At 37.9% G+C, this 22995-nt stretch overlaps 1 protein-coding gene across 2 annotated transcripts; it reads right to left on the bottom strand.

Moving 5' to 3' along the window:
* Nucleotides 1–17237: 17237 nt before the first annotated feature.
* Nucleotides 17238–20938, bottom strand: LOC127789273 (protein OCTOPUS-like). Of its 2 annotated transcripts, none has more exons than XM_052318141.1 (2): nucleotides 18854–20938; nucleotides 17238–17751 (listed from the first exon to the last, which is right to left on the bottom strand). In XM_052318141.1, exon 1 carries the CDS (start codon nucleotides 20759–20761, stop codon nucleotides 18863–18865), a length of 1899 nt encoding a protein of 632 aa, XP_052174101.1. In that variant the 5' UTR covers nucleotides 20762–20938; the 3' UTR covers nucleotides 17238–17751; nucleotides 18854–18862. The 2 variants fall into 2 exon arrangements, with proteins under 2 accessions (XP_052174101.1, XP_052174100.1); XM_052318140.1 differs by having other exon boundaries at nucleotides 17239–17775.
* Between the last annotated feature and the right edge of the window lie 2057 nt (nucleotides 20939–22995).

Here is a 22995-nt window from a genome sequence, read left to right as displayed (position 1 = left end):
AACATTTATGTGTAATATGGATGGTATGTATTGTTTGATATTTATAGACTAGTATATATTATTTGATATTTAATTTTTAATTTAATTTATTTATATTGTAGAGCATTTACTGATGTACTTTATTATATACATTTAGTAATTTTTTTTCTTTTTATTATAGAACGTTAACAAGTATACAATAACTTTAATTTCTGTTTTTTGTTCAATATTTACATATTTTTTTTACTTGCTCTTATATTTTAATTTACAATATTGTTGAATATTATAAATCTTATATGTTTGTTTCTTATGTGAGTTTTGTAGAGCGTTTAATATAAATAAAATTGTTACAAATTCTTCACAAATTTTAATATAATACGTATAAATTATAACTGCATTTTAATCTTAATATTATTTGCACCGTGTCTTTATAGGCACTGGCATACGCTAGTATATATATATATATAATATGAAAAAAATATAATGTGTTAAATATATGGATAAGATTAAAATAAAAAAAATAATGTGTTAAATACGTGGCTCCAAAGTTATCAAAATCCATTCTCATAAAAGAAAAATAAATTAGCACTCTATTTAATCAAAACTCGACTCATTTCCCTCCTACAATCAACTTATCTTTACAATTCTAATCAACTCTAACTAATTAATTAAAAAAATAATAATCTTATCATTATTATCAAGCATTATTAAAATATGAAATATCTAATGTCAATACAAACAAAAGATATTTCTCTGTACAACTCTTATACATTCGATCATTTCGAAACTCTATATATTAACAAATAAGTTCACATAATATACGACTCTAAAGACATAGATCAAGTGGTTGAGTCATAATAAGTTGGGATTCACACCAATAAGTTGTGGGTTCGATTTCTTATCCTATGTAGTGAGGCAAAATTTCTATATGCGATTTATCTCATTTGTCGAAATTGAAGGCACAAGCGGTGGGAGATCTCGTAAGGACGATAATCTCAAATTCACTTAATATACGAATTTAAATGTATAAATTATTTTTAGATAGAAATAATATCTTTAAAAACTACCACATGACGTGTGTACATTTTTATCAAGCCACCCTCGGCCTGGTTCACCCACCTTGTCACCCTCAATCTAGATATTTTGCTTACATCTAAATAAAGAATTTTCTTTTATAAAACAATTACATTTACACCCACAATATTTACATTTAATTTTTCAATTTTCGCATACATACGCATGTGGCATCCTATTTTTTACTCCATTTTTGCCTTTTTCCCTTGATTTTTTTGGACTTCTCCTTGATTTCCAAATTTCCAGTCAATTGTGGTGGCATCCAAAAAAAATTTAATTTAGACTTGGTTTGATCCTCACAATATTCAATCTGATTCGAAATTATTTGTTCGAAATGTTAGGTTAAAGTATTTCATTCAAATTATTTATCGTGGCTTAAGTAACTTTTTTTACAATTTTTCAAACTTGGTCGATCATTTCTAATTCGAGCGTTTATTGTGAAATTCAATTGTATTATTGTATTTTCAATTATATTTACTCCGAGATTCAATTTTATTTTCATTTCAACTCGAGCATATTTGTTTTTTATTCAAATTTAAAATAAACTATTTGACCAACTCGTTATTCATTTCAACCAATTTTGGGCTCAAATAATTTTTAATCTACTCATCAATTTCTAACAAAATTGAGTCTCATTAGTTTGTTGTAATCTCATCTACGATATCTAATATTGGATTCAACCCGATTTGATTTAATTACATTCGTCTTGCTGCCCAATGGTTTGCCAAACTATCACTAAGCCCCATTTTAAGTCTAACTCAACTAATCTAAAATTAATTTTTAATATCCAAAATTCCCCAAAAAAATTAAATATCCAATCTAATACTCAAAGAAATTTTGTTCTTGAAATTTCATTAAGCTTAATTTTTTGCAATTTCTTTAAAAATTCGCTGTATTACAACAATTTTTTACTATCATATTCAATTCTCATTATTGTTTCACATTTAACTTAGGTGTCATAGATTTACAATTCTTTTTTGTATAAAATTTGGTTAAATGACTTAGAGACACCATTTCATCATTTCCGAACCGTTTCCCATTTTGGAAACATAAAAAATGGCCCAAAACGTTTTTCGAGCTGTTTCTATAATTTGCAAAATGTTCCAAGGCCATTTTGAAAATTACACAAAATGGCTGAAAATGCATTTCCGTCGACGAGAGGCGGCGGAGAAGGAAGATATAGCAACAGATGGAGAAAGGATGCAATGGCGGTCGACAACAAGAAGCAAGGCACGACAACAAAAGGAAGGTGTGCAGTGGCAGCAAAGATGGAGAATGCAACCATGATCGACGCTGAGAAATGAAGGTCGGGGCAGCAACAAGATGCGAAGTAGTAAGAGGGTCAGTAGCGACGAGAGATGAGGCAGTAGCGAGAATAAGGTTACAAGAGGCAATTTTTAGAGAAGAATATAAGACGACAAGGAAAGGGAGAGAGAGAGAGAGAAACAAAGTTGATTGGAAATAGGAATAATATCTGATATGTATGACTTGTCACAAGACTAGCCCTGAATTCTAGGCAAGAACCTTGTGATGGCTCTAAGTTCGCCCACTTAGATCCGCCAACAACAAATTTTTGGGGTTTATGCACAAAATAAACGAAAGCACACACAAAGAATACAAGAAAATCCTAACTTTATATTCAAATCCGAGAATACAAGGAATGGCTCGGGCCATGCTCTCTGAAAGTTACCAAAATTGCCCTTCAAGCTGCATCACACCAGCTATGCCAATCGTCACCCACATGTTGATGCCTCATCCATCGAGGCCCATTTTCTCGCACATTGTTGCATTCCCTCGCATGCTTCTTGCCACCTTGGCACGACAACCCTGTGCCATCCAACATTTGAGCCTGACATCCACCCATAACCTACTATAACACGCCACCCTCGTGCCACGATGCTTCACTGGAGCAAGGCAACTTTTGGTGAGCTTGCCAGAGACATCACTGACCACTCAAGCGATTATGCCCTATTACTATCCCCTTAGACCCATAAGGGTGGCATGCACCACGTGGGAAAATCGTTTGTTGGGTCACTTGTCCCTCGTGGACGTGCTCCGCATGTTGTGGGCATGCGCAGGTCGCGCTCACATGGGGCTGTAACCGGTCTCGCCTGTTGGCCTTGCTTCCCGTCAAGGGACGCAGATTGCCTTCGTGTCCTACACATCTCGACCAGCTCAACTTGCTAGTGTGCTTGCAGCTCTCTACCTGCCTGGTTGTCCTGTGGCATTCGCCCCACTCAATCGGGTCCAGCTGCATCCGCGCACACCAGCTATGCCAATCGTCACCCACATGTTGATGCCTCATCCATCGAGGCCCATTTTCTCGCACATTGTTGCATTCCCTCGCATGCTTCTTGCCACCTTGGCACGACAACCCTGTGCCATCCAACATTTGAGCTTGACATCCACCCATAACCTACTATGACACGCCACCCTCGTGCCACGATGCTTCACTAGAGCAAGGCAACTTTTGGTGAGCTTGCCAGAGACATCACTGACCATGCCTATAAGAAGGTTCCGATGGCCTCATTGGAAGTGAAGACAAGTACTATTGTATGATGTCTTCAAACTGCCATAAAGTTGTATCCATTTCCCAACTTTCTTCCTCATCTGGAGCTCCATTCTATTTTACTAAGTATTGCACATGATTGTTCTTTTTTCTTGCCCCCAACATGCGATGGTCTAAGATTGCCTCAATCTCACAATCATGCTACACCCGAATTGCTGGAGGGGTCCTCTTAGTTTGCACCCGACTAGGTGTGCTGTCTTCATAGTAAGGCTTCAAGAAACTCACATGAAAATTTGGATGTATTTTGAGCCTCTTGGGTAATAGCAATTTATATGCCATAACACCAACTCATTGCACTACCTTGAAGGATCCATCAAATCTCGAAATCAACCCATAACTTCTTATTGGTGATTTGCTTCCAAATCTGGGGAGTAAGTTTCAGCCATACCTTATCCCCCATAGCAAATTCCAAGGGTTGTCTCCCTTGATTCGCATACTTTTTTATGTAGAGAGTAGCTTTGTCCAAGCTGTCTTGTGCTTCCTCAAGTATTTCCTGCCTCTCTTTGGCCTATCGATATGTAGCAGGGCATCTACTTGTTGCATTCATCCTAGCCATTTCATGAGGCATCAAAGGCTATTGACCCATGGCCAATTCAAACGGACTCCAACCCATTACTGAAGACTTATGCAAGTCATAGAAAAACTGAGCAATGTCCAAGAGATTTACCCAATTCCTTTGGCTTGTTGTCACATAATTCTTGAGATGCCCTTCCAACAAAGCATTCACCCTCCTTGTCTGACCATCAATCTGAGGATGATTTGTTGTTAAGAACTTTAGCTTAGAACCCATCATGTTTAACAACGAAGTCCAAAATTGACTTGTAAATCTCGCATCCTGATCACTGATCATGTCTTTAGGCAGCCCAAAATACTTGACCACATGCTTAAAAAATAACTCAATAGTGATCTTGGTCTTACATGCTTTTTATGTAGCCACAAACACTGCATACTTTGAGAACCGATCTACCACTACCATGATCATGTCTTTCCCATCCACCTTAGGAAAGCTTGTTATAAAGTCCATCGAAACCAACACCCACGATCGTCCAGGGACTGGAAGAGACTGCAACAAGCCTACATCCCTTCTTCTCTCGACCTTGTCATGCTGGCACACCATGCAGCTCCTGACATAGGCTTCTATGTTATCATCCATTTTGGGCCAATAATAGCTGCATGCAAGCAGTGCCTTCATCCTTGCGATTCTCGGGTGGCCAGCCCATGTCGTTTCATGGGTCTCTCACATTAGCAGTTACCGCGAGCCTACGCCACAAGGCACATATAGCCAATCCCCCTTGGCACACAACAAGCCATCACTGAGCCAATAGCGTCGCACCACACCTTGAGTTACTTGTTGTACCAACTTCTGATACTGGTTGTTAACCTTTGCCTACTCCCGAACCTGGTCCAAGAACATAGTATTAAAGCTGTTAATTTTTGCCACAACCACTTGCACATTCTTCTAACTCAAAGCCTTAGCTACCCAATTGCTAGCCCCTGCCTTGTGCTGCCACACAAAGTCATATTCAGACAAAAGTTGCTGCCAATGTGCCTACTTAGATGTCAACTTCTTCTGTGTTGAGAAGTAAGAGTTGGCCATATTGTCGGTGCATACCACAAATGTTGTCCCTAACAAGTATACCCATCACAACTACAAGCAATGCACCACCGCCAACATCTCCTTCTCATGTAACGAGTATCGCTGCTTAGCTTTATTTAACTTCCAACTCTCGAATGCCACAGGATGCCCATCCTGCATTAAGACACCACCAATGGCCTTGTTAGAAGCATCAGTGCGTACCTCAAATGGTTGCTCAAAGTCAAGCAACTTCAGCACCAATTCTGAAGCTATAGCTACCTTTAACTCGTCAAATTCCTCTTGACACTTGGCAGTCCACTGTCATGCCTTGTCTTTCTTAAACAGATCGATTAAGGACGTAACCTTCTTTGAGTAGCCTTGGATGAACTTCCAGCAATAGTTCACCAATCCAAGGACAGATCTAAGCTCGGACACCTTTGTAGGAGCAGACCAATTGACAATAGCTTGCACTTTCTTTTCATCCATCTGGACACGCCTTTTGCTTACTGTCCACCTATTTCTATTCCGCAAGTGAAAGGATCGTGACAAGTAATATAGTGATAAGTAGAGTGTCGTACCCACGAGGACTAACTTTTGACGTCTACTCTAACTGATTTAACCTTAACCTAACACACACATTAGTATAGCTATTAACAATGACTTCAATTGTAATGAAAACTAATTTACTAATAAAAGATGCAACTAAAACAATTTCTTCGATTCAAACTCACAAAACTAAGACATTAAGGTTTGTGAATCCACCGTTGGCCTTCTATGATTCAATTGTTCATTACTCAGATCTTGTTACTCCTTATCTTAGGTTAAAAATTGATGATCCAAGTACAATCCAAAGCCTCTCTCGATGGTCATTCGGTTCTATGTATATATATGAGATTAACTATCTCTAGTCAACCTTTGAACATATAAACATACATTCAATCACAGTGATCATCACAAAAATGATTTCACAGGGCATAACGGTATCTCTACCTATTATAGGACCCTACGTTGTTTGCTACCATGTCTAATTCGTATTGAATCTCACGAAAGCAATACAAATCACAAATACATTTCAATGGTGATCAAACATCAAAACGATATTATAAACATAACAAACAATCAACCCGAATAAATAAGGAAATAGAAAAATGAGTAACTTTAAATCAAACCATTAGAAGTCCAGGTTTCATCATTCACCCTAGCTATGAACACTTAACAATGCATTCTTACAATCAAAAGAAAAAGAAAAGAGTCAAAGTCCATAGTAGAGATTGAGAAAGAGAAAGAGAAATACAACCAAAAGTATAGTTTGCCTTCTTTCACCCCCTTCAATCTTCTGTCGGCTCCTCTTCCATAAAAAAAAACTCATTCAAAACTTCAAGATGGAGCCTTTATGTAGCCATCCCTAGGGTTTTTGAGTCGTGCTCAGTGAAAACTCTCGTTCTCCATTGAATTTGACGGAGATAGGCTGAAATCGTGCTTTGAATTCAAATTCAGAACCTTACCGTGGTCTTACCGCGGTATTGTTGGGTAGACTCGTGAACTCCAGATAGCAATTCCTAAAGTGGTCTTACAGCGGTATGCATTTAGCTATAAGACTGCGAGCTCCAAAAACTAATTCTTACAGCAGTCCTATAGTGGAATGCATATCACAGTGAGCCATTAGATTTCTTTCTCAATCTCTCTCTTCTTTGGTTTTTACTTTTCGCTCTTGTTCCACTTTCACTTTCTCCACCTCATTTCGAGTTGGTAGCTAACCATACCTTCAAGTTTTATTTCCACTCCTGTTATGCACTGAAATCATTTTTTTTTTTGTTCCATATCCGCTTTGCATGTGATGTGTACCTATATTAACAATATTGAGCGCAAAATGAGTAGCAATCATGTTTATTGAATACTTAAATGCTAAGCTTGAACAACTAAATAAGAGTGCAAAATATACTGATCACTCATACAATGCCTCAAGAACATGATCACCTTCTGGGTAAACTCATATTTTTCCTTCTTTACAAAAAGCTAGCATTCCCTAAGTCGAGAAAACACCTTCCTCAAGTGCAACAAATGATCCTCCAAGGTCTCGCTATAGATCACAATATAATCAAGATACACCACAACAAACTGATCTATATATATTCATTAAGAACATCGTTCATCAAGTTACAAAAGGTAGATAGGGCATTGGTTAAGCTAAAAGGCATCACCGAAAACTCGTAGGCCCCATACCTGGTTACACAAGTAGTCTTTTCCTCATTCGCCTCAACTATTCGCACTGCCTAGTATCCTGAACACAGATCCAACTTGGTGAAGAATGTGGTCCTCGCCAACCTATCAAACAGGTCTGCTATAAGCGTATTGAATACTTATTCTTGATGGTCACCTTGTTAAGGGCCCTATAATCACACACATTCGAAGGGACCCATCCTACTTTTTTTGGAAGAGCACAAGGGCTCCATAGGGTGCCTTGGATGGATGGATCAGGCCTGCATCCAACAAATTCGTCAATTATTTCCTCAACTCGGCCAGTTTCGATGGTGCCATCCTGTAGAGAGCTTTAGCTAAAGGTCGTGTACCAGGCAGCAACTCGATGTGATGATCAGTTGGCCTCCTAGGCAGCAAGGCCTTTGGAAACTCGGGTGGCATAACATCCACATACTTCGCCAATACGTCTTTCACAGTGTTTCGGATTTCCACCCATTAATTTGGCCTCATCTCTATCAATGCTGCCAAATAGGTTGTTTCCCCTCTCTTAAGGCCTTAATCGACCTAGATGGCAGAAAGCATGTTTCTCTTGCCCTTGTTTTGCAACCTATTGAATATCGTCTGTCGTACAAAGCAGTTACAACTCATCATAAAAGATTATACCTCCAAGGTGTACCATGGGCGTTGCCTTGTCCTGTATAAAAAATGTTGGGATTACATAGATCTTATCATATGCGTAGTAGAATAAAAATTTAGTTTGCAAGTATTCCGTTTTTCAGAAAATATGGTTTAAGAAATTAAAGGCATAAACAAAAGATTACCTTTTAGATGAAATCCTATTTCACCATTAGGTTTCCCTGGCCCCTGTATAATCCTCCAAGTGTAAGATGCTGAGTCAGTTCACCCAAAATCACTTCTATCCAAGAATATCAAGAGAAATGGAAGTGGAAGAAATTTCTTACTCGCTTGCTTAGATTCACACATTTCTTCAAAAACTCTTTCAATTCTCAAAATGATTCAAGAAGTGGAAATGAAGGGTTAATTGAGTTATTTTTAGAGCTCCAACATAACCCTACTCATTTAATGGGTTGGGCTTCTCAAGCCCATTCCATTTAATGCTATTGGGCCAAACCCAATCCAATGGTGTTTATTTGAATCCAATCCAATAGTACATTGGGCCAAGCCTAATGTGCTAGCAAAAGTCACAACCCAATTAATAATTAAATAATTATATTTATAATATAATCATTTAATTATTCTTATTTATCCAATAAATAAATCCACTATTATTAGTAATTATAAAATACTAATTTATCCATATTTTCTTTGAAAGTGATTTCTTTTGGGTGGGATTTTCTGGATTCACAAATAAATTGGCAATAAGAATAATCAATGATTAATTTTCGTAAATCATGAGTGACATCTAGCAAATATGTCATGATTACCCAATTTATTGCGAAGCGGGTATTGTGAACCTATTATTATGTTACCATGTAATACGGTCTTTCTATCATCTTATATCCTAACAAAATATAAGATCATGGTCAGCAGGTCGAATCTTTTAATCTCTTCATATGACCAAATTCAAAATCAATCTTGACTAATTATGACACAACCATTATGGAACAAATTCCATCGTCATATTATCTAGGCCAAGGATTTATCGTCAAGTGATTATTGGATCGCATAGAATATCCTTCTCACAAATCTCGAGATGATAGATTCCATGTCTGATGCACACATACCTCATGTATCACTAAATTAAGCACATAGATACGTATGATTATTCTTGATTAGAATAACTATATAATATCGCTAATATCCTACTCTACCAATACATAGATATCCATGTCATCTCAAATCTAAGGACTAGTTGCACATCCGCAGCTAACATTGAATCATTGACCTGTGAGAAATAACTCATGTGATTCAATGTTAACAGCTCCGTTCAGTGAACTCGTTCTTGTAATGAACACCCACTCATTTTTCTTCTATATCTCATATAATAAAATGAAACTCACCAACCTTACGTTTCAGTATCTCATACTGAACTAGGAGAAAGACGATGTGATGGTCTTTACGAGTTGCTATTATCCAGATTAGGAACTCTATGGTCAGGAATTTGTTTATAGTATAATGAATTGTGGATTATCCGTAACTCGTATTCTTAACTCTTAAGAATGGTATCCATTTTTTATTATACTAATGGATATATGTCTTTTAATTTAAATCTTATTGCAATTTAAATAAAACATAAACTTGTCATTTAAATAATATTTAAAGAATTACAATATCAAGTCCCTTTGTGTCACTAGAATTGGTCTTCATGGCTCATATCTAAAAAGAAAGTCCACTCCAAGGATGACGTTGAAGTCATCTAGTTGTACCACCATGAAGGGCAACATGCCCCTCCATGGACCAACCAAGATAGGCACTTCTGAGACCAAGCCCAACACACCTTGGGTTGTGGAGTTAACAACCTTGATGCGATTTTGGCATGGCTCCACCTGTAACCCGAATGGCACCGCCATCCTACCAGCAACAAAGCTATGCAAGGCCCTACTGTTTACCAATGCATAACAATCTTCTCTATTAATCACCACTTACACACGGATTAAGCCACTAACTGGAGTTGAGGCTTGGATTGCTCCAACTAGCACTTGGAGGGGACTCACCCTAACCTGTTCCTCCTCAGCATCATCACTCGGGCCTTGCTTCCCATCACCAATAAAGGCATTCAACCACCCTCGCATTGGACACTCGCATGCCTTATGCAGCCCATCACATATGAAGCTGTAACGCCCCACTTTTCAAATGTATAATGATGTTTAATACAAGCTATTTAAGCCATTTATAACACACAGACGTTATTGGAAATTCTTTGTCAATAGAAGTAAGGATCGCACCTGAAATGCCAAATAGCTAGGATTTCCACAAGTTTAAATAAAATCTGTCACGCACCAACATATCAGAAACTATAGCAGTCTCACGAAATACATGAATTTGGGGTATAGCCATAGAATCGCCCACATACACCATACATCCTTAAGTATCCTAGTTTCTATTTACAATATAATATTGGGAATACAAGTACTATGCTTGGGTTACAAGTATAAACAATGATTTCGTAAAGTAAAGATCCAAAACTCCAGAGCTAGCTAAGCACCACCTCCTTGCCTTTACCCAGATTGGAACCTGGGAAACATGTCGCATCTAACATACCTAGAATGTTGAATGTTCCAGGGGTATGAAACACCTAAGTTAAACAGTTATATCTAAGTCAGTAGTATAAGAAAGGAAATAATGCATGCAAGAGCAATATGTAGTATACCAAGGATTGCCCCGAGTCACCATCATCCTTGCCAGCACTCGTGTCAAACATCTCAGCCTCACCTCTAGGCTAAGCCCCACCTCTGGGCACGCGATCGGGGTCCAACTCCTCATGCCTCACCTCTAAGCACGACCCCACCTCTAGGAACAAGATTACTCCCTGATCGCCGTGATGTTCCACCAACAAGCTATCAATCATCATATTCAAACTCAAGTCCTATCAACTAGCCACAAATACAAACACCGTGATGCGTATAAAATAGGAACGGTATACTCAAAAGAAAGGAAACATAAGAGGTAAGCCACCAACCATGACATGATATATGACAAAGCAGAAGGAATATGATATGCAAACCACGAGCCATACACGGAAGTCATCATGTTCAAACTCCATGCAAGCAATGTAGGATGGATATGCCTGAAACAAAGGAAACATGAGATGTAGGAAACAAACCACCCACAAATGAAACTAAGAATGATTAAGAGGAAGCAAGAAGCATGCATAAACCACTCACCTTGACAGTTTACCTTTTGGGTATGCTGTTCATACTCGTCGAGTTAGGCTTTCTGCAAAAAACACGTATTTTCGTAAATCAAACTTCAAATATTTTTATATAGGGTTGTAGGGAATTTAAATAAGGGCTTTATATGGAAAATTGCAAAGGAAAATGAGCTAGGACGTGCCCTCATGTGCCCCAAGAAAATGGCCCACTCACTTGGACGCGCGGCCAGCAGCGGCAAGTGTACTGCATGTGCCGCAGTCTTCTTCGGCAACAACACGTGACCCTTCTGATTTTTTGATCATATCTCCATCGTTTTAACTCTGATTCGACCCCTGTTTGAACCTACGGTTCTCTCTCTCCCCCCTCTACAGGAACATAACAAAAAAATGAACTTACCTTGTCATTTTTTTGATTGTTTGGCACAAACTTTGAGAAAGACTCAAAAATTCTGGCAAAACCCGTTCTCCCTCGTTTCTCCACTGTTTTCGCTCCTTCTTCTTGCAGAATCTTCCCCACACTCTCAAGATATTATTCCTCGCCTCACATCCTCTCAATTTGGCATAGTTTTGGCCTAAATCCCAACCCGAATGCTTTGTTCTTCACCCTAAATCCTTGTATATAGAAACTAAGCCAATCTCGTGTCGCCACGTACCCCGCCACTTGTCCCTCCACATGTGGCCTTGATTCTTGTGCCCAATCATATGCTGCCACTTGTCCAAAAATAAATTAAATAATATTTGGAATCTAAAGTCATATTGGAATGAAGTTTGAAATCCATTTCATTTAGGTACCCGAACTTTCCTTGAATCTCACCAATTCTCAGGTATTTTAGTAAATTACACTTGTTCTTAAGTTTCTTTTTCAAAAATTACACTTTTACCCGAACTTCAAAATTACGATTTTGCCCCTAGTTCAAAAACTAAAATTTTGTCTCAAAACTTTCATAATCCTTTGAAATGTCCTATTTTCTCAAACATTTAAACTTAAAAATCTCGGGTATTACAGAAGCACCCACCAGTATTGGGTTTGCTTGCTTCGCCCACCATGGTTTTGCCTTTACCCTTAAAAGTGCTCTTTTGTTCTAACTTACAATCATCCATCTTCTTCCATTTGTTCTTTAGCTTGCCACTACCAGTATCGTTTGTGGCTCTCAGGGCCCGAAGGTCAATAAAGGCGTCTGCTACAGCCATTGCCGAGTAAGGTCATTCACGTCTTATCTCCTCAACTTTATTTGGGCCCATGCTTGAGGACCTAACATGAAATTGAATAGCCTATCCTCCTCTGACATCTTGTTAATGTCCAGCATCAAAAAGTTGAACTGCTTGACATATTCCCACACGGAGCCAGTCTGTTTCAGCCTTCTCAGCGCCTCACTAACCAGCCAAGAGCCATGGGAATGCAGGAATTGGGCTTTCAATTCTGCCTTGAGCTCGTCCTATGTTTGGATTCGTGGCTTATCTTTGTCATCAGCAGAAACTCGGGTGCGCCACCAAAGCTTGGCGTCACCATCCAAGAACATACTTGCAAGATTTACCTTCTTATCCTCTGATATCCGTGTAGTTTTGAAATACTGCTCCATGTCCTACAGAAAGTTCTTAAGAGTATTCGATTCTTGCACGCCTGTGAAGGCTTTGGGCTCGAGCACCTTCAGTTTCGGGGCTGTCTCACCCCCACTAGAGGGTGCGCTCAACATAGTGCGCTTGAGTAAGGCAAAGTTAGCTTCCAACAAGCCTATCTAATCCTCCAAGACTGCCTCGTGTGCCTTTACTTGCAGGCTCAAGTCTGCCTCAAGCTCAGTAATCTTAGCTGCAAAGGTCTCCTCCCAAGCTACGACCCTATCCTTTAGAGAAATGCACAAATCGTCTACAAGGGCCTGTAGATCCTCTATAGACGAGGCTATCTCTACCATCTTCTGTGTCAATGGGACTTTGTCAGTGGGGTCCCTCTCCCCCACATGAGCTTCAAGACGAGCAACTCGGTCACGAATAGCTTCGTTTCTGCCAGCCATTAATTTATCTTACTTCTTTGTATAGCACTGAAACTTGTGCTCAGATACCAACTTGTCACAAGACTAACCCTAAATTCCAGCCAGTAACTTTGTGATGGCTCTATATTCACCCATTTAGATCCGCCAACAACCCTCAAGGGTTTATGCACAAAATAAACGAAAGCACACAAAAAGAATATGAGAAATCCCAACTTTACATTCAAATCCGAGAATACAAAGAATGGCTTGGGATGTGCTCTATAAAAGCTACCAAAATCGCTCCTCAAGCCATAATTACAAGCGATTATGCCCCATAACTATCCCCCTCAGACCCAGAAAGGTCGCATGCACCATGTGGGCATGGCTCGCCTGGTTAAATCCTATCATAACTGCATCGGTCGCGTGCGCATGCATGGCCCTTGCGGGCGCGTGTTATGCAAACGTGCCCCATATCTTACAGGCATGCGCGAGCCTTGTCCATGCAAGGATGTAACCGTTCCCACCTGTTAGCCTTGCCTTCCGCCAAGGCACGTGGATTGCCCCCATGTCCTGCACATCTTAGCCAGCTCAGCCAGTCAGCATGCCCGCGTCTCTCGACCTGCGTGGTTTTCCTGTGGCATCCGCCCCACTCAATAGGGTTCAACCACATTTGTGCGTGCCAGCCATGCTAATCGTCACCTCGTGTGCTAGTGCCTCATCCATCGAGGCCCATTCTCCAACACATTATCGTACGTTGCTGCATTCCCTCGCATGCTGCCACCTTGGCACAACAACCCTATGCCATCCCACACTTGAGCCTGTCATCCACCCATAACTCACCATGACATGCCATCCTTGTGCCACGATGCTTCACTAGAGCCGGGCAACTTCCTGTGAGCTTACTAGAGACATCACATGTATAGATTGTTGAAAAATAAGAGGAATATGATGATATATATGTATATATATTAAATAATATATTTATAAAATATATATCTAATATATACATATATAATCTAATAATAAAATTATATATTTATAAAATTATATTTGTAAAAAACCCTTATATTGTTTTAATTTACACATTACCCTGCGTTTTTATTTCATACTTTTTTTACAAAAATGTCATTTTCTCATTTTCATTTTGTATCGAAAACATTTTGTGTATCCATTTTTGTGCAACCTAAATCCTATAAATGTATTGATGGCTAACTCTTTACATCATCAAAAATTATATTAACTTTTTTTGTAACGTTAAAATATAATTTAAATATGTTATTGCCACTAAATTAATTTTTTTTGAAAATGTAATTAAAAATTTAAAACAGTGATAAGGGTTAAGTAAAATATTTTATATTTATGATAACCTCTTAAAGAAAAATAATTATTTGCCTCATAAAATAATAGTAATAATTACTTTTTTTTATAAATAAATTAATTCAAGCTCATAAAAATTTAAAATTCTTTTAAACTTAAGTAAACATAATAAATTTATTTGAATATTAAAAAATGAAAAAATAAAAGAAAATTAAATTTCAATAATTTAATATAATTTTTTTGGAGCTTATAATATTGTGAACTAATGTGATTTTAAGCTCTTTGAAAAACATTAAAATCTATAGAGACAATGTATAAATTATATAAAATCCATTTTATGTATCCATTTAAAGTCTTTTAAATAATTTATAAATTTATAAAATTTTAAAAATTTCTTTAAATTTTTTCAAGCCCTACAAATTTCTTTATATCACTTAAAAGCTGTAATATGAATTAATAAAAATTTCCCCCAATAACCAAAATAAATAGTAAAAAAGAATTAATCTAAATAAGTTTGATGTAAATTGATGATAAAACTAACATTAAAATTGATATAGATTTTATTTATTAAAGTTTTATTACTTTTTTTAAAAAATATTAATTGATAAAACTTTATAAATGCTTTTAATTTATTTAAGCCTCCAAATTTCTTTTAGTAACAAATTGATAGACATATTTGCTTGGAGAATGGAAAAATATTTGTTGGGTGTTTGGAAACATTTGTTCAATCACCGTTCAATTTGTGGCAAAATTGTGTTATTTTTGGTTCTTAAGTTATATAAATAATTCTCAAACCTAAATTGTTGTGAACTTACTTTTTTATATAAAAAAGAGGACGGGATCTACTTTCTTAACAGAATACTCGACACTCAAATCATTTATTGTATTTAAAAATGATATAATAATAATATAATAATTACATAATAAATATTATATTCAAATCTTGAAACATCGTGTCTTTATATAAATAGGATAAAAAGTTAGTATAAATCTAGATAAGATCACATAAATAAATAGATTTAATTTTTTGAATAAGGTAGGTGAGTGAGCTACAGGTGTGGGTTGAGCCCAAGTCTACCTTGGACCAAGTTTTCAAGTAGACTACCCTAAACTTTCAAAAAAAAAAATTCAAAAACTGAAGGGGACATCATTATTCAGCATTATTGATATTTTTTTTCTTTTTTTTATTTAACATTAATGAGATTAAGGCAAGGTTGAGATGGCATTGCATTTCTTGCCTTTCTTTGTGTTTAGTAAAGCAACCCCTACGACATGAGGCACCATGGTGGCTTTCTTTCCCTTTTTTTAACTTTTTGACCTCTTCTCTCTCTCTCTCTCTCTCTCTCTCTCTCTCTCTCTATATATATATATATAAAGCAATTTGAGAGTGAGTGAGTGAGTATTTAATGAATTTGGTAGGTTATAAAGCAATTTGAAAATCTAACTAAATTTATATATACTAAAATCGAATTGTATCGAACTTAAATTTTAAAAAGTCATAAAAAATCAAATTAATATAAATTAACAAAAATGATAAAGAAAAAAGAACAATTGTCAAAATTAAGAAAGTTTAGTATGAATTTAAAACATCTTAATGTGTAAATATTATCATAAACATCAACTTTAATTTATTTTATAAACAGTCTAAAACTTATTGGTCTATTCAGTTAAAAACTAAATTATAATGTTTTAAAATCCAACTGGAAGCCATATTTTTAAGAATTTGAAACTGAGTTGAACCTAATAACCAAAATTTCTCAATTTAATTTTACTAAATAATGTTTCCCCCTCCATACACACACACACAAACACAAACATAGATACGTTCAAATGTACTGAAAAATTATGCTCTATCATCAGTTTGATTCTCTGAGAAACAATTATTTCCATGCTTTGATGATATTCTCTTCTTTTCTTTACTCCCTTCCTCCTGATGGGATTTGGGCCTACTTGTGCTTAAACAACTTCTTTGTGGTTGGCTTTCTGGTCACTATCCAATGTCCATTGTCTTCCTCTCCCTCCTTTTAAATTACTTCATTCTCTTTTTGACTCTAATGGCCTCAATATTCCTTCCTCCTCCTACATTTTCTTTTTCTCTAATCAAAAAGAAATATCAAGTCTGAACCAACCACCCCTGAACTACCACTAGATACAGTAGATCTTCACATACTAGATGCATGTTTTGTTGAAATCAATCACTTTATAGGGAACATTCCTCCTCATATTTTTTCATTTCACTTCAAACCACAAAGTCACTTATTTTGCTTTAAGAACTGAAGCATCGAACTGATAACACAGGGATCCCTTAATTTCTCCTGTACACAACAGATGCCCAGTGATATTACTCCAGTGGAGGTGAAAAAGATGGGGAACTCAAAAGGAACTACTGCTACTAATACTTTAAATCTCAACAACAACAGCATAAAGAAAGCTCATGACCTAAACAGATGAAAATTCACTGATCCAACTTCCAGAAAGTGTATTCAAATTTCAAGACAAACCAAGAACAATGATATTTTCAATTTCTTTTTAAAGTTTTAAATAAATGAATGGTCTTCAAAATGATAGTAACGTTGTTCTTTCATGAGCAACAGAATACGACTTCAAGTTTTGAACACAATCTCCTTCTAAAAAGTAAGGGAAAGGCTGCATACAACTCCCCACCTTGCGAGTCTTTTGTGTATTGAAGACGCCATAATGTGCTTAAATAAATATACACCCAAGCAAATTTACCTAAAATTATTTCACATTACTGGGAACAAGACAACTGGACCAAAACCATACTTGAACATAAACTCCAACCAATTTATTCATAATCATCTCAATTACAGTAACATGATAAACAAGAGAGAAGTGAAGGACAAGGGGGGGTGAAAGGATGCCTTTTCTGTTGGTTTGTCAGACAAAAGTATTTGGCATTGTATCTTCCCTTGTATAGATATGAAGCTTCGGACAAGGGGATTGTAGCTACTGTTTAGCTTAGATCAATTATTCTGTCCAACTAGAACAGGACTGGTGCTCGTGTTGTTGGAATAGAACCCCAGACATTGACAGTAACAGATCCTGAAGCTTGTTGGAGCCTGCTTCCATCATACTTATTCAAAGTAGCTGTTTTGTTCGCAGGAGCTGCTTTTTTGCACTCAAACAGCGCCACCAAACATGGCCTTTTCAAAGCCGGGATCAGCAACCACTGACACCTGCAGTCCTAGCATCCTTTCGCTGAGCCCGAAGACCTAAGCTGCTCCAGTTTTGCAAGCACTTACTACACATGGATGGATAGATTATAGATAAATTAACACCACAGTGAATAGAATTCTATATTAGCAAGCAGAGCACGTGAAATTTGAAGTCAATTAACTTGATTTTCAAGAGGTAAAATTAGGAAAATTCACTGCCTAAGTATTTTCCTTTTTCTGGAGGAAGGTATATTGCAGTTGTTACATAGGGAGATTAACCAACCATGATTCTTAGGGATTAGTGAGTAGCAGTCTGGCACTGCTGAACTCCGCAAGGAATAACCATTTTGATTGCTTGCAAGAAGCACTTGTGCGGACCTACATTGACATAAGAGTGTATGCAACCTAAACGGATTTTGACCAATGAACCTAGTCAAAACTGCAAACATGCGCAGAAACCACCCCTGATAATTTGTCCAAAAGACAGAAGAACATGGTCCATGTGCGGGCATATAGTTATTCGCCATTAGATCTACATCCAGAGTGATTTTAGATCGTCAAGGGGACCTAGTTGAAGTACTGTAGCAGGCATTCAGATTTAATTTCATGATGCCTGCCCACAATGTATTATGTTATAGGAACATATTAACAAATGAGGTGACGTGGGCAAGGCTGACTCTGGGATTGATAACGGCTCTTAAGAGGTCGATAATGACAAAACCAACAAAAGACCAATGCGTAGTTTACTACGTTAACCTATCAAAGAGTAGTTAAGTGGCGATTTGAGTCAACATTCGGACAACCTTCACAAAAACATACAAACCACCTAACATTTCAGATGAAGAATTTCCAGGAACAATGCTTTCAGCAATCACCACTTACTGCAAGACAAGCAAAAGGCCCCAATATGGGGCCAAATGTAAGGGCATTTGATGCATTATGAAATAATCACATTCCACCAGGAAAAGGCCAAAAAGTTCAAGGTGCATTAACAGCAGGATGATCAGACAGATTGCAAGCAGAACTTTTTTCTGTTATTAATTGAAGGAGCATGTTTGGTGCCACTTGCAATGCAAAGTACTACACCCATCAAGAATACATAGGCATGTATGCTTATACAGAAAATGCAGCAAAATAACAGTTAACCAAAGAACACATTAGGACCTTCAATTCTCAGTACAGGCGCAGTACATTCCTTACGATTGAATGCGTGCTGTTTGGCTTACTCTTCCCCAGCCCACCTCTTCGATTGCTGCTCCTCATCGGAGTCAAGTAGAACCGGAAGAGGCCATTATCAGTGTCATTTGGCGTGTGCCTAGCACTTCGGTTCCGCTCCAAAACAAAATCTTCTCTGCTCTTACATCCATGCCCATTGGTCTCTACACTCTGCCTTTTCATACTTCCAAATGACCCAACTATATTGTGCGAATTCCTCCAGCTTACACTGCTATTACTTCGAAACATGTTTCTGTTAAATGTCCCTCTCATTTCGCCATTATTTTCCCCCCTCAGCTCTTGCCAAGACTCGGAGAACGATCTCTCAACCCCATTTCCCCTACTATATCTCTCTTCATCCTCATCTTTGTTACCTCCACTTCTCCTATGCATAAAACCCCATAAGTTCAATGCCTTAATCCACCTGCGGCTCTTCTTGGGACCCTTCCTATCTCCATTTCCAATCACTGAACTATTATCCCCAAAACCCAATTCAAAAGTCTCGGAATTGTCATCTCTCAATGAGTTTGAGTTTGAATCCCTCAACTCTTTGTCACCCCCGGAAAACTTGGATCCTTGAAGGTGATCAACGGTTGCCGGTGATACTTTAGAGTTCGAAACCGCTTTGGTTTCGTCAATTTCTGCCACCACTGCTGCGGCCGTCTTTCTTATTGAGCTGGACCGGTCCAGGCTCTTCCTTCGCCGGGAGGACGAGTCATTGTAGTAGTCCCGAGTTTGCGTTGACCCACCGGGGCTGTTATCGTTGTCATTGGTACAATTCGGTGGCTCTTCAACCGGAATTTGAGCATCGGACCTTGAAATGTGCACCGCTGGAGAATCCTCCACAACCGCAAGCATTGGAGGAAGCCGCGGAAAGTTCCGGCCAACCAAGTACCCGTCCCAGGAAGCTCTAGGCTCGTCGAAGGAGTAGCGAGGATCGTCCAACGACATCCGGCCGGCGTCGAGGGAGAATCGCGGATCGGTGTCGCAAGACCGCCGGCCGAAGCCGTAATCAGCGATTTCCGACTGCGTTTCGCGGAACTGCCTGGAAATCGGCTTCTCCACCGGCAATGCCACCGAGTCGGCGCCGGCGTTTCGCTTCTTCAGCTTCTGTTTCTGCCTCCAGTTGTACCATTTCTTGCCGAAGCCCGACGCTGCGGACCAGAAACCCGAGGGCTTCTTCGCCTGCGAATCGAGATCGATGTGGTCCTTCATCCTCTTAACCTCTTCCACAACCTCCTCCGCGATTTCTCCTACCGGTTCTCTGACGACACTTACCTCCTCGGAAACCCTAATTTCATCACCGTCATTGTCGTTCTCGTCCTCTCTCGACTCGAAGACCGGACACGCGACACAAGAAGAGAACGAGCCAAGGTTCCGAGCCGACTCAGCTTCAACCGGAAGATCCTCCCTCCTAGAAGACGACTTGCGTTCGTCGTCGATGCTAAAGAGGGAACAGAGCGTGTTCCGAACCCTAACGTCGCAGGACTTGCGCTGGGGCTCGAACACTCCGGAAAACCCCTCGTTCTTCGAGGCCGAAAACGACTTCGTGCGGCGGAGCTCCGGCAAGAAGGAAGAAGAAGAAGGCTTGTTCTTGTAACTATTACCGGCGGCGGTGGCGGTTGCAGTGGCAGTGGGAAGTCGGAAGATGGATTTAAGGGCGGAGGTGGTGGCAGTGGCGTTAGAGGGGCGGCGGGAGGAGGAGGCGGAGGAGGAGGGATCGAGAGTGGTGAGGCGCTCGCAGAGGCATGAGGGGCAGAAGCCCGTGAACTGCTCGCTGGGGTGGCGGTCACAACTAAAGGAGGAGCGGTGGGGCTGGGGTGGGGGTGGCGGTGGCGGTTCGGTTGTGGTATTCATAACCGATGGCTGTACTGGATTATAATCCCCACTCTTCTCATGCTCATGTTAGAGAGAGAGAGAGAGAGAGAGAGAGCGCTTTAGACGACAACTTTGGGTTCCAACGGACACCGAGGAAGAAGAAAGTGAGGGAAAGCAGCAGCAGCAGCGGCGGCAAGCAGAGTGCAGAGAAGAGAATTCGAGGCCAACCTATCAAACTTATATTTATTACCACCCCCCCATCATAAATAATCACTTTTCTCTTCTTCTTTTATTTATTTATTTATTTATTTATTTTTATTAAAATATCAAAAGATTTTAAATAACACCAACTCTCATTCCCCTTAGATTAGTTTTAAATTCATAATAATAATTACATTAACAATAATTAGGGTGATGTCGTTTTAACGTCTTTTAATATCGTTTTAGCTCTAATAATATGATTCATTTTATTTTTAATTGAAATAATTTTACACAGCCACACAAAAGCTCAAACTCCAAATTCAAATTTAAAAATCTCTCACACATATATTTTAAAACTGTAATTTTTTAACAAAAGTTTAAACATTAAAATGAAGAAAAAATTACATTGGCCACTCCTTGAATTTGTCTTAATTGCAACAAATGTCCTTCATATTTTAAAAATGACTCATATTGTTAAAAACTTGCATAAATTGATAATTTTAACCTTCATTTCTTTCTCCTCTCTTCCTCACTCACTCTCTTCTCTTTCATTTTCTCTCTCTTCTCTCCTCCTATTTTTTAATTAAGCATTATTTTTCTAATTACAAAAAATAAAATTTTAATAACAATAATAATACATATAATTACAGTAACAGAAAATATATAACTGACATAAAAGATATTTAGTTACATTCGTTACAAAAATAACAGAAAAAACTTTTGACTAAAAAAACATTTTTCAGTTTTCTTCCAAATCTGTAAAACTGAATTTTAATTTATAATTAATTTTGAAATTATAATTAATTATGAGTTGAGTTAGTTTATATTTGGCATTAATCTAAAATCGAATCATTAAAATTTTTAACAAGCTTATAAAATTAGACTCAAAACTAAACTAATTCGCATATAAAATTAGATCAATTCAATCAAATGAAGGGCAATGTTATGTTGCCCAACAGCAACATTTGCCCGACAGGGGAAGGGGGACACGGTCGCATGCATGTGGGGCCTGCTCCTACACATGAACCCCATATGCATGGGCCCCGCATCCTCTCATTGTCGGGCAAATGCTATGTTGCCCGGCAGTGGGCAACATAGCAAAGCCCATCAAATGAAAGCTAAGTTAGTTTGTTTTTTTTTAGTTTGGTTTAGTTCTTAGCTTCAAATACTTATAATAACTTTGAAAAAAAATATTTAAAAATTACATTATCAGTGTTCAACGAACAATTAGCACCTAAGCACACTACATAGCTGTTAGTAATTTATTTTAAAGTGACAAGTAATTCACAGTAATCAACTAATAAATTCACAAAATATGTCAAATAACATGTAACGTTATGTATATATATATATAGATTCATTTGAGAATAGACCCAAAGGCTTAGACATAGAATCAAACTAGTCTCCAGTAAGATCAATTTTTTAGATCCAGATCCAAATTGATCTATTGAGAAAATCAAATCAAACTAAATTAACGACATTCGTTTGGTTCAGTTATCTGGTCTACCTAGACCAATGGACACCTCTACTATCTAGGCATATTTCACACTACAAAATCATCAAAGTGATATACACTATGTGTAAATTACATTAGTAGTCTCTAAACTTTACACTTAGTAACAAATTGATAATTGTACTTTAATTTTTGTAGCCACAACTACTAAACTTTAATTTTTGTTATAATTTTGTATCTCTTTTGATTTTTCATCAAATTCTATAAACAAAAAATGACATGTTATACATTAATATAAATTTAAAAATCATTTAATGTTAAAATTAAACAATACTCATAATCATGTGATTTTGATGTTTATATTTATTGTTGCTCGAATACGACAATTGAAATTTATTTGTCTAAGAAAACTCAAAAAGTTGGTCGAGCTAGGTAGAGAATAAGGTGGTCCGAAAGAGTACCTGGAAAGTTGTCTTGGGGGGAGTTCAATTTGTTGTTTGGGAGAACAACAATTGTCTGGGATAAGATGGTTTGGGAGAGTCTCTGTTGTCCAAGAAAGTTAATGTATTATCAAGAAAAGCTTCTGCAAGATAGAAGGCATGCAAGAATTTTTCCCTTG

Source organism: Diospyros lotus, chromosome 13, assembly GCF_014633365.1.
Source record: "Diospyros lotus cultivar Yz01 chromosome 13, ASM1463336v1, whole genome shotgun sequence".
Classification (NCBI taxonomy): domain Eukaryota; kingdom Viridiplantae; phylum Streptophyta; class Magnoliopsida; order Ericales; family Ebenaceae; genus Diospyros; species Diospyros lotus.
The sequence above is the reverse complement of the archived record's forward strand: the minus strand, read 5'-3'. Positions and strand labels throughout refer to the sequence as shown.